Here is a 13023-nt window from a genome sequence, read left to right on the forward strand (position 1 = left end):
TAGGCACAGCCAAGATACTGCGCAGAACCCTCAAGCTCCCAGGCCTCTGGTAGAGGACCCGAGCTCAGAGGATGAAACAGACCACCCGCGGAGGGGGAGAAGGGAATTTTTTATATATATATATATATATGTGTGTGACATATATGTATTTATCATTACTATTATTTTTTATTATTATTGTTGTTAGTATTATTACTATTTGTTTCCCGCAAAAACGTGAAGAAAGTGACAACTTTGCCGAAACATGTTTGAGCTTTCACGGTGTCCGTAGTTCCCTACGCGCGCGCTTTCTCAGTGCTCATCACAGCACTCGCGTATTTTGCCGCATGGGCAGGGCGGAGAGGCAAGAAGACGCAGGGGGAACCGTATCTGATGAGGAAACGCGGATCTCATCGTACTCTCAGTCTCTGATACTCTTCTCAGTTGCTAAAAAGAATGATCGATCCGCCATCGTCATCATGGAAGTCCTCACTGCGCCGCAGATTCCGGCTGCGGGTTTCCCCTCTTCGTTTTCCAGCTCAAAACACAGCACCGCTGAGCACCCGCTTCGGATGTTTTCAACCCATGTGCTGCGTGTTCATTCTTCAGGTAATCCTTTGTATACAGAACAGAAACCACTAAGTTAACAACAAATTACGAAGTGGATGGCAGCAGTCGAACTTTGCATTAATTTCGCGATCTCACTGCTTTTGCCGTGAGATCATAAGAGTAGATCCCGCATTGGCTGCTCCGGCGCAGGAAATACGGCGGCCATCTTGGAGCGGGCGTCCCTCCTACTTTGCTCAATCAAAACAGCAGAAGATGCCTCAGCACTGGGATATTGTTGTTCGGATCTATGGATTATTGATGTGAGGGTTCCACAGACAACATTTCACAAGTAAGATGGACATATTATTGTGTATATATTGTCATTATAATATTACTTTATTTTATTTATGTCCACCAGCGAGATACCAGCTAATATTAGCTACAGTGCTTGGTGTAATACTGGGTTCAGCCCCGCTATGAAGGCTAACTGAGATTCTGTAAATCTATTTAAATGTAATTCTTTCACTAGTAAGATACATCCCACATCTTCCGTTTTTGTTTTGAAAGTTTCATAAAGACACAATGTGAGGAAGAAGAGGGAGATATCTATAAAGAGAGACAGTTTCACTGCAGCACGGATGAATCTCACATCGGATTTTGGACTCAATCTGCTGGTGAATCTCTCTGAAGCTAGAACTTGTCGGCTGAAAAACATATCTATATACGTACGTACACAATGTATGTATGTATGTATGTATGTATGTATGTATGTATGTATGTATGTATGTATGTATGTATGTATGTATGTACGTATGTACGTACGTACGTTTACATACATACATACAATATATATTATTCAGTATTAATCATTATTTGTGTCTGTATAGTTATATAAATATGTATTTATATTACTAAATAATTTATTGAATAAATTATGAGCGGCTGTGTGCTTTGTAATATGCTCATCATACATCGATATCAGAATATTCCATTCCTATTCTATTGTTATAGATAAGCATATTTAAATATGCTGAACTATGTATTAAAAACATACTTAAATAATACAACTGTTTATAAATGTAGCTTTGACATATGTTTGAATATGGTTTTCAGTAACAAAAAAGCGTGTTTTGATCGATTAAACGCGCCGATACGTCATTGTGCTGCTAAAGACATAACGCTGAGTGGAGTGGTGGACCGCTCCAAGATGGCTGCCCTAAATCTCGTCAGCGACAATAGGCGAGAGCGGCCATGAGGCGTCTATTCTTATATTATGTCCATGGACATGAATACATAGACGCCTCATGGAGCGGGTCGGCCCGTTGCTGCCATACGTCACAACGTCCACCATATTGAATGTGGCTTCTCTGCCAGTAAGCTAATACAAGTAAATGGACCGAACTTCAAAAAGTGCCGTTCTACAAAGTATTTTAAGTTAATACCTGTCATTGACACATTTTCTCACACACACTAATGTATTTGGTAATCAAAGAAATGACTAAAGACAGAGTTTCTAACTCTTGATGTGATTATTTAATTGTTTTGTGGCATTTCTGAATAAAGAGCACAATGTTTTTGTTTGATATAAATTATTTAGAAAATTTTAATATTGACGATGAACAGACACACTTTTACAGTGTTTTATTAAAGAACATATTTACATGATTCCATAATTTAATGTACATTTAACATTTCAAGACAAGAAACAAATAATTTTCTTGCATTTATTTTTATACATTATTGAGAAATAACTTTTGATTTATAAATCAGACATTGTCAAACATTAAATTACATATTTTTCTTTTTTCCAGAGAATAAATATTTATTACAGTATGTCAACTCTGCTATTGACAGCAAAGAATGAAAATAGATCTAACAGAGTAAATAATTTTTATTTCATTAGATAAGCTGTATTAATACTAGAGGTGTGCCGATCGATCGGTCACCAATCATAATCGGGCCGATTTTTGTGAAAAAGTGCATAATCGGTGATCGGCGATCATTGTCTCTTGTTGCCGATACCGATCACCTGCATCTCATTTCTCAGCCTGCCTGTGCAGCTGGTCTCCTCTTTCCTTCACACTGCGCAAACGTGCAGCAACAAATTCTAAGCTATGTGGAACTATAACGCACTGAGTGAATGGGGACGTTTGCGTGTTGCAGCGGAAAATTGAAGCAGGTCAAAATGCATCAACACAAGAAGCTAATACGACATAAAAACAATGCCATACTTGATGTAGTTTGGCTACATCGAGACTCATTGCAGTAAAAATGACATATGGAGGATCAGATAGCAGGTAAAGCAGAGCACAGCTACAAACACTCACCCGGATTAGCATGACGGTCAGAAAGCTAAACAAATAACACGCAAAATTATTTAAGTCTTCGAGCTGCGATGAAGACGCTGGTTCTGCTCTCGCTGTTGAAACGCTGCTACGCTACAGGTAGTAATATTTCACAGACGGAGCGCCGCTTCTGCTCCACCTGGTAGTGACTCTCACACCAAACCTCTGCTTAAAGCTGCAGCAACTAACTTAAAAGAATACGAGTCCTAACATGAGACAGATAATCTCTAAAAAAATAATCGATTTCCTCCCTGTTCTGCATAATTACTCCGCTCAGTTAGAAACAGCCACTCAGAACTAGCAGTAATCAACTAGCCGCCATGCTATCAGGAAGTTTTCATTCAGTAACTCTGGATTGTTTATTGTAATGGAACCTGTATTTGCCTTTGAATGTTAAGTTTTATACTTGAATTTTTTTGGCAATGTTGAGAGGTTTTATTTTGACTCTTTGCATTATTTAGCCCAGTGGTCCCCAATTGGTACCGGGCCGCGCAAGAAATAATTCAATATTTCCGTTTTATGCATTATTTGAGTCTGGAGGATCTTTTATTTTGAAAATCCTTTAACCAGATTCTCTCGGTTACTTGCGCGCCAACACTGAGCCCACAAGCAGCAAAATGAGTAAGAAACAGATCAGATGTCTTTGGAAAGTTTCTTTGCAAAGGGGAAAAGGCCCAGAGAAGAGACAGGTGAATGGATTTATTCCGGACCGGTAGGTGAGTCCCACATTACAAGCCGCTCTGCTTAACATGCGGCGACCGGCTGCTAATGAGGCAATGAAGCTTCAAGCTGCTTCTCCACGTAGAGACCAAGCAGGCTGTGGATATAAGCAACACTTCAGATGTCATTGTCTCCCCTCACTCCCAGATCGGACCGTCTCGTTGCAGAGAAACAAGCTCAGGGCTCCCATTAGTCCTTATTGTGAGTTAAAATTTTCACGAAAGTAAAATGTTTGTTTTTGTGTCGCATCTGTATCTTATTTTTAAGGGATATGTAAACGTTACCATAGCGACCAGAGTCAGAGAGCGTTAGGGCAGAGGTCGAGAGGAGATCAGTAGAGCTTGTGAGTCTTAAGTCTGGTTTAGACGGCAAGATTTTAAGAATTGTCGGCCGATTCTCCAAACCTCTGTGACCACAGAGCTGATAAAAGAACAACAGGTTCGATCGGTTCGTGTGTCCAAGGCAGGAGCAACACGAACCGATTCCAGTCACGAACATGCGATTCCAGAGGATAATCTAGTAAAACCCCCAACATAGCGGGAATTTAGAATAACCAAACACGGATGACAATGTAGAAACAATAGTGATAGTTTGTGGAGTCATTTTAAGAGATAAAAGACGTAACAAAAAGAAAAGGCGGTGGATAAAAGACGAAGGGGGGACCTGCTCTATTTGCTGCACTATGATTTGGAGGTGAATATGTTTCTTCATAGTTAACATTTTTAATTGAATAAACATAATATGTAATAATGACCTTTACATATAATATTAAACATTTCCACATATCATCTCTGATATCCACAGGACTCTTAGTTGTGCGATATGTCAGCTGTTTGGGATTTCCCTCTGTTCTTATGTCATCGCGATTTCTGTCACATTCAGCAGGTTGTGTTGTCTTTCCCAGTCAGGGAAAACCCCACAGGCTGCGATAAAAAGGCAAAGACAACCCAAATAGGGCATATTCAGTATTTAGCGGGAACACCAACATGCAGAAGCCCTATCTGACGGTTCACGCCCCACCCCACCCCCGGGCCGCAGCAAAATTTCCAAGTCTTGACCGGTCCGCGGTAATAAAAAGGTTGGGGACCACTGATTTAGCCTCTTCAGAGCCTTCATATGTTATCAGTCTGTTAAAGATAGTATTACCGATAGCAGTACAATTTGCAGAATGCCTGTTTTGTTTAGTTTTCTTCTTGGAAAAAGAGTTTTTGTCTAAATTAAGGTGAATTCATGGTTCCTTTTTCCACATAATGTAACCGGTAGTGTTTATGATAAAATAATAATTATGTGATCGGTATCGGCGATCAGCCCTCATGGGTGATCGGTATCGGCAGGAAAAAACCTGATCGGCACATCTCTAATTAATACACTAATACTTCAGATTGAGATATTTAAAAATACACAAAAAGTGAAAGAATAAAACATTTATTTATTATACTGGGAACACCGGTCACAGGCAGGGCTTCAGTCTGCTGGTCACACTGGGAGAACTCCAATGACTTCTGAGACGTCCTGGTACACAGGTTAAAGCCATGGATAAAAGAGAAATGATCCAAAAGTGTAATAGAAAATACATATATTTTTCCTTCACATTCAGAAAAAGACATTTCGTTGGTCTCTGACTCGTAGCATCTTTATAGCATAGCTAAATACCGACATGGTGGAGTTGAGCTGTGAAACAGAGACTGAAGAACATCAGCTCCAGCTCTGATCCTGACTGATCTTTCCTCACAAAATCCCCTGGTCTTTATTGCACTTCTCCTCTAACAGCGGTTTCTCATCAGCTCTCTCTCATTAGAAAACAGTATGAAAACGTTAGCTGCTACGCTAACAATCAGTGGTTACTTCGGGCCAATTTATCTACAAGGAAATATTTCTTGGCAGTGGCGGCGCCAGGGGGCGCTATAGCTATATATAGCTCCCCCTGGAAAAGTCATAGCACCCCCAGAAAATATAAGATAAAAATTTTTTTTAATCTGTTTTAACATTACTTATATGTAGTTGTTCTAGCATTTTCATCAAAAGACACAAAATAATAAATTATTATATACTGAGTAAAAAAAAACATCAGAGGATTTGAACTTTGTCTATACGTATTATCATTGACATGATGCCGGCTCAGCCCTCATGCAGACGTGGAGCAATCCTCCCCCAATCATTCCAGGGTATTTGTCAGCAACTGACCAATCGTCGGTTGCAATTTCTCAGTTTACGCAGATCTGTTATCTAGGTCAGTGTTTTTCAACCTTTTTTGAGACAAGGTACATTGTTTTGAAAAAGTCACGATGCCTCGTGACCAACCAAAAATGCAAACAAAGGCCGCCTATATTACATATATAGTCATTCTTATCAAAGTGTCTTGAATAGGAATCAAATAAACACAAAAAAATATTTTTATCAAATTGCACTTAACATGTCCACTTTAAAAATACACCTGAACAGCCACAACACTGTGGTCTTAAATTTAAAGAAGTTGAAAACTTCAAAGTGTTTTACAAACTAATCCACAAGCATTCTTTTAGCCAGAATACAGAAAATAATTCTTATTCTGAAAGAAACAATAATATTTTGGAAAGATTTTACTTCATATTCACTGTTACAATATGAAGAGTTGCATGTACAAAATGTCAATATCTGTATATTTTACCCACCTAGTGTGAAACCTGTGCATGTTTGGATGAAAACAGCTGATTTCCTGGCAGAAATTGAAGAAAGACAAAACTCTTCCTCAACAGCTCGCAGTCTCTCTCTGTTTTTAGTTTTTATAGTAGCCAGACTAGAGAAGCTCACTTCACACAGATATGTTGTGGGAAATGGACTCATGTTCTTTCCAACTACTGCTGAGCTTCACTGTCTTCTCCATCACTGTCGTCACAGTCTTGCTAGATTCAATGCTCTCACCGCTACCTGTAACATTCATGCATCACCTCGTTTTAATGTAAAATGCTCTGTACCTACTGCCATCTAGTGGTAAGAAAATTACATGATTATGTCGCTAGTCATTACTACAGCAGACACTCGAAGATGGCATTATTTGCAGATAATTAATTCATTTTCAAAAAATCTTTTAAAACCAATTACCGTATTTTCCGGACTATAGAGCGCACCATATTATAAGCCGCACCTTCAAATTTTTTGCAAACAAACAAAAAACTGGAAAGCCGCACTGGGCTATAAGCCGCTGGTATCTCTGCTGCTCTCGGTTTTCCATAAGGACCCAGCAGAGGGCTGCGTCCTAATAAATCTGCTGGATATATTAAGGACGCATTTATCCGTCTCCAAAGCCGAACCATGGTTTCGTTCACACCAGTTTAAGTGCAGCGGCTCTATTTCCCTCCTGTAGTGCCAGATCGACAGCCCTCAACTTAAAAGCTGCATCATATGAGTTTGAAAACATTTCTGTCATGCCTGCTGCTAGCACGTACTTTTTCTAAATGAAAAATAGCGCTTTCTTCTTTGATTTACAATTTTGACTTCCAATGATTCACTTCCTGCTGAAGGGCTCTTCAGCAGGAAGGTTGAAGAAAAATCCACAGAAAAGCTGCACCTGTTTATAAGCCACATGGTTCAAAGCTTAGGAAAAAAGTAGCGGCTTATAGTCCGGAAAATACAGTAGGTGAAATTGGATAATTTCCACGGCACACTAGGCGATCACTCATGGTACACTAGTGTGCCGCGGCACAGTGGTTGAAAAACACTGATCTAGATGAACTGACACTTATTGACAGTGTTTATCATAACAAACTACCATAGTAGTAAGAAGGTAACCGGTAGTAAGCATAATTTTGTTTAATCATAATAGTCAACTCAAGCCGTGTAGTGGTTAATTAGGCAATTAAATGAACACAAGTTAAAAAAGAAATATGACAATATGACGCTTTGGACTTGACGTCACTCTCTCCAGCACGATAGATGTCCAAATCTATGCTCTCCTGTGTAAAGCCTGTCAAAATACATACATGTCGTAGCCTAATACCTTTTTTATTTGGTTGACTTTGCAGTAAAATGGTCTCCAGGTGCTGCGCCGTCGGCTGCACAAACAGACAAGGGTCAAAACCAAGCTTGTCATTTTATTTTAATGAGGAAAGATGCGGCGATGAATAGCAACTGTCAATCATAATGACTGGCAGCTCTTGGTTTAACCCCAGATTTACAGCAAACTCTTTCTACAAGGTAAGAAGATTAACGTTCATATACTTTATAATAGTGATGGGTAAATGAGGCGTCATGAGGCATTTCGACCCATAGCAACACTGTATTGATACTGTGTCACTCAATACTGACACCTGCTGGACATTAAAAATTCCAAATGCTAGTGATTTGATGACCTAGTCTATACAATAGGTTTTAAGTCTTTGTATTTTATTGAATATTATATGTTGTATTATGTCAGATCTTCAGTTACATTTAAAATATATTTGATATACAGTCAATAAAGAATGTGAACATGTACCATAAAGAGAAAATGTAAGTGAATGTGTTTGGAATGAGGATTCATGGACTGTTTTTTTTCCAACACATTTTTATTTTTAAAAAAGTTTTTTTACAACCTTTTGAAATTGAGCCTGTTACGCTTTTTTGACAAAACTTTTGCTGTAGAAAAAAATGAAGTAGACTCTACATTTACAGCGAACCCTTGTTTTTCTTAGGGGTTGCGTTCCGAAAATAACCCGTGAGGCGCAATCCGTGAAGTAGTTACCTTTATTTTTTACAGTTATTACACAGCATAAATAAATACTCTACATTGAAACCAAAGAACAAAACCTGTTTTCAGGTCAGCGGGTGTGTGTGTGCATCAATCGGGCCTTATTAATGTGATCCGCAGTCATGTCATTAAAGCGTCTCGTCCAAGCTGCTTTGCGAGATTCACAGCTGTATCTACGACAGAGCGACGGAGCTCATCAAACGAGCCTCCGGTCGGGTTTTGTTCTGCCTCTGGCCACAGTTTTTATTTTCTTTCCAGCAGACATTAAAAGTTTCTATTTCCATCTCCTGAGTGGCCAATCTGTATTAAATACCGTAACGTTATTGGCACTCAGGTAGCGCGGAGACATATTGATTATGTTTTGTAATGAAAGAAAGACTTAGAAGGGGAAAATTGATTATGAATTACAGATGGCCAGTGGTTCAAAGGGAAGTACAGGAGATTGCTGTAATGAGGTATGAGTGAGTCATAAGAGAGTTGAGGAAGGTTGGGACCAGTGGTGGAGAAAGTACTCAAAAAATTTACTTAAGTAAAAGTACAAATACACAGTGAAAAATGTACTTAAGTAAAAGTCAAAGTACCACATTAACATTTTACTTAAGTAAAAGTAAAAAAGTCCTGGCTTTTAAAAATACTTAAGTATTAAAAGTAAAAGTACTCGCTGACTGCATTACCTAATCGCTAATATCATTAAGTGTGCCGATCGTATTTAATTTTAATACATCAGAAATGTGCCATTTTAATGAACATTACCACAGATTAAACATGTTCTTATTGTGTTTATTCTCTGTAACAGTTTAGACTTAGATATGTGATTCTATGAATCATAATTTCAGGGATGGAAACATTTTGTCTCCTGTCCTAACATAGCATGAACTTCATTAGTCACATTTATTTAGAAAGAAATCCAACTGAAAGGGGATGTAAAGAAGGTGCGGGCGAGGTGGAGGACATGCAACCAAGGAGCCATGTAGCAGAGTTGTAGTCAAGACCAACGGACCCAAGACCAAGACCAGCGCCCCGCGCTAAATGACACAATAACATTAAGTTTATCATAATTGGTTTTCAGATTGATCTGAAAGATCCACATTCCCATGAAAACACCTAGATATTAAATACTTAGAGCTGAAATATATTTAACCAGTATCAATTAAAACTCACTTCATTCTGTTTTGCTTTCATCGCTGTGCTACAATCCGAAGAGGTCTCCTGCTATTCCTAGAAAAATAACGCCCTGGGTGGTTGCCCATATTGCATATGTCAGAAACCACAACTGAAACATCACAACGTTCAACTATGAACACTGTCCAACAGCACAACAAGTAACTAAGCAGAATGAGCATCATGACTGTTTTCATCCTCCCTCCCACTGCGATGTTTGCCACCATGACAGGAGACGAAATCAATCAATGAGCAATGAGTATGCTCTGTGTTCATACATTCAACTTTTACTTATTCAGCGATTAAATGAATGTCTCATATATATCTATCTATATATATATATATATATATATATATATATATATATATATATATAGCTACCGCAGTGTACACAAGAACAAAGAACGGCTCTCAGTGAGGCTTCAGTCCTTAGGACTTAGTAAAGATCCGTCCAGAAGAATCGGATCGTTCCTGAATGTCATATCACTATATTGCAGACTTTGGTCACAGCGTTGTCCCATATATGCGACACCTCAGTCAACACCTCCACTTCCAAGTGACGCTAAAAGTTGGACGAAGTCCCACCGTCTGTGAAAGCGAAGCGCTGCTGATTTTACATGTCGCCATATCAATTTATGCAGCGCTATTATATTATAGACAAACATCTCCTCCCGCTCAGAGGAAACCACTGCGCATGTCTGGAGCTCCGAGTGCGAGTAAAGGTGGAGCCGATGGGTGACAACAGACACTAAGTCACGTTATTGCTCGGATTTTACGGCGCCACCTTAAGTCCCTGAACTTCACATTTTAACGGACAAAAAGAGCAACGCGACTTGGATGTAACGAGTAACGCGACACTTTTGTAGAAATGTAGTGAAGTAGAAAGTACAGATACTTACTGTAAAATGTAGTGGAGTAAAAGTAGAAAGTATCCATTATTAAATCTACTTAAGTAAAGTACAGATACACGAAAACTCTACTTAAGTACAGTAACGAAGTACTTGTACTTCGTTACTTCCCACCACTGGTTGGGACTTTCCACAGACAGTGGGAAGGTTCTAATGTCACGCAGTGGGAAGGTTCTAAAGTCACGCAGCCCTGCCCCGTAGACCGCCCTGGGTTGAGAGGGCATAAAAACTGGAGCACAGGGGAGGAAAGGGGTTCTTCGTCCGCGGCGCAGAAGAGGAGCCAACAAGAGGACGCAGGCTAAAGACCAGCAGAGGACCACACCCCGGAACCAAGGGAAGCTCAAAGACTTCACGCCGCCAAGAAGGGACGAGTTCCACCCGCCCCCGACCCTGGTTCCTGATCCGACCAACTCCTCTGCCTCTACCCAACGCTCTCCACTCTACTGCAGCCGACTTGGAGAAGAGACGGAGGTCATTTAATGACAGATTCTGCACGTTAGAAGGACAACGAACAGTTCTGCTCTGCTTCTCTTCTGAAAGAGGACTTTGCTCCGGCTGGACAAAGACTTTGACCAAGGACATCTAAAGATTACAGCTGCAGAGACCAAGAACCATCGGGTATGAGTTGACCTGCTTCCCCCAAAGCCTTGCTCAGTAGACTTAGTGACACAGGTTAGGGATAGGAATGAGGACAGGATGTGATTGATTTTATTATATTCTTACCTATTTCATAATCTTTGGGATATTAACCTGCTTGTCATATGCCCCTGCTAAATCTTGCTTAATAAAATTATATTCTAAAATATCAATGAGAATTGTGGACAGTGAGTTTAATTGTGTCAGTCTTAATTATTGTTGGTTCTCCTGAATATAGTAAAGTTAACATACATGATTCTAAAGATGTGGTGGCTTTGTGTTTTCCTCTGGTGAGTGTTAGAATAATGACCCTGAGACTTAAATCTAAGTCACTGAACTTAATCTAGCCGTTAACAAGTGCCGTTATTTTAGGAGAGGAGCTACCGTTAACAGGAGTGGTTGTAGGGGTTATGCAGCTGTGAGGGCTACTCAGCTGATTGCTTCTCAACTGAAAAGGGTCGTAACTTCTGGATCGAAGGTAGTTAGAGCTAGACGAGTCCTTTCCGTCCCCAGTTTAAATAGATAATTCTCCATAAACTGCCTCTAGGGTAAGACCCAAGTTTTGGGGATTTTACGTACCTGTTAGACAGAGAACTGGGCAGTAGTGAGTCCAAGGAGTTGTGAGACGTACGCGGGGATTATTACTGGGTAGTAACAAACAGATCATTAATAAGTCTCTCATGAACACAGCGATGGTTGATTAGTTAATTTTAAACTCCTGCTCTTCTAGTAATGGAACCAAAACGCACAGAATTGCGCAACACCTTGTTGAAACAATAATCACTGAGATTATTATTGTTGTTGGGTCATTAATTTGAACACGTTTTGTAGATTTTTTCCCCCTGTTGTTCTTTAATAAAGTTACAAACGTTTTAATCCAGTCAGAGGAGGACGTGCTGCTCTCAGCCTCCTGGCTGCGTTCAGTTTGTCACTTAATGCTGAGATCGACTCAAAACCTTCCGCAATCAACATGTTGCACCGCTGCTCTAGCAAAGCACGAACAGTTCAGAAACAATATGAAATGGGAAAAGTTATTTATTAACTGATTAGTCTAATCAGACACAGCTGATTAGTGGGTGAACTCACTGCTGCAGAGTGAACCCGTTGATTTTATACAGTAGACAGCCGCTCCCCTCTCTTGCAGGTACTGCGTACCCCCACTAAATCTTTTAGGAGTACGCAGTACCCTGCCGTACCCCCTTACTTTCAACCCTGATCACAGAACCCTCAGTAAAATGCTTAGCTCCCCCTTAGCACCTGCAGGAAAAAATTTCTGGAGCCGCCACTGTTTCTCAGTTGTTTAGAAGCGAATATCTGGCTGCAAATTCAAGTAATTCTGATCTTTCATCCTTACCTGTGAAAGGTAATGCCAATGAATCCAGTTTGTTTTGTAAAACGGTTGAGATAAGTCCACACAGCTCAGGACCGAGCTCCGATCGCTCTGCTGCCACATACAAGATAGCGGGGACATAACGTACGACTCGGCGCTCCATGAGGCGACTACTATTCATGTCTACGGTGGGGCCTACCTAACACACGTTATAATGGCCAGACCTCCTGTTTAAAAAGAAGCCGAAGTTTGGCACCTAATACATATGAGGTATGTATCTTAGTAACTTTACATTTTCTTTGAGAAAATAACATTGGCTGTGTTCTTTCTTTATAATGTTATCTATCAGTAATTCAAACCAATCCTATGTTGCTGTAAGTTAATGTTAGCTTAAGTTATTAAACTCCATTACTGTAACGTTAGCCCTTAATCTTAAACATATTTTAAAGGTAGGCAAATAGATTTTTTCCCTCCAATTTTAATCTAACAAATTAAAAGCTAATATGTTAGTCAAAGTTATCCTTTACGTGCATTATTTAGCAACTTGTGACATGTGCTTGTGTTCTTTGCTTTGACAACTTTAGCCACATTAAGACCGATTTTATCCTAAGGACACATGGTGGGGAGTGGGATGGACAAAGGTGGCTAATGAAGACATGCTACGTGTGTGGAGGATGATAATGAGGACCA

General features: G+C 39.8%; 1 protein-coding gene across 1 annotated transcript in view; it reads right to left on the reverse strand.

Moving 5' to 3' along the window:
- Positions 1-301: 301 nt before the first annotated feature.
- arid3c (AT rich interactive domain 3C (BRIGHT-like)) overlaps positions 302-13023 on the reverse strand; it is a 120448-nt gene continuing 107726 nt past the window's right edge. The window contains exon 3 of the mRNA XM_081611134.1: positions 302-369. Within this exon, the coding sequence (XP_081467260.1) occupies positions 302-369 (68 nt within the window). The remainder of the gene's footprint in view (positions 370-13023) is intronic.

This window comes from Poecilia reticulata, chromosome 9 (genome assembly GCF_904066995.2).
Source record: "Poecilia reticulata chromosome 9, P_reticulata-male-v2, whole genome shotgun sequence".
Classification (NCBI taxonomy): Eukaryota; Metazoa; Chordata; class Actinopteri; order Cyprinodontiformes; family Poeciliidae; genus Poecilia; species Poecilia reticulata.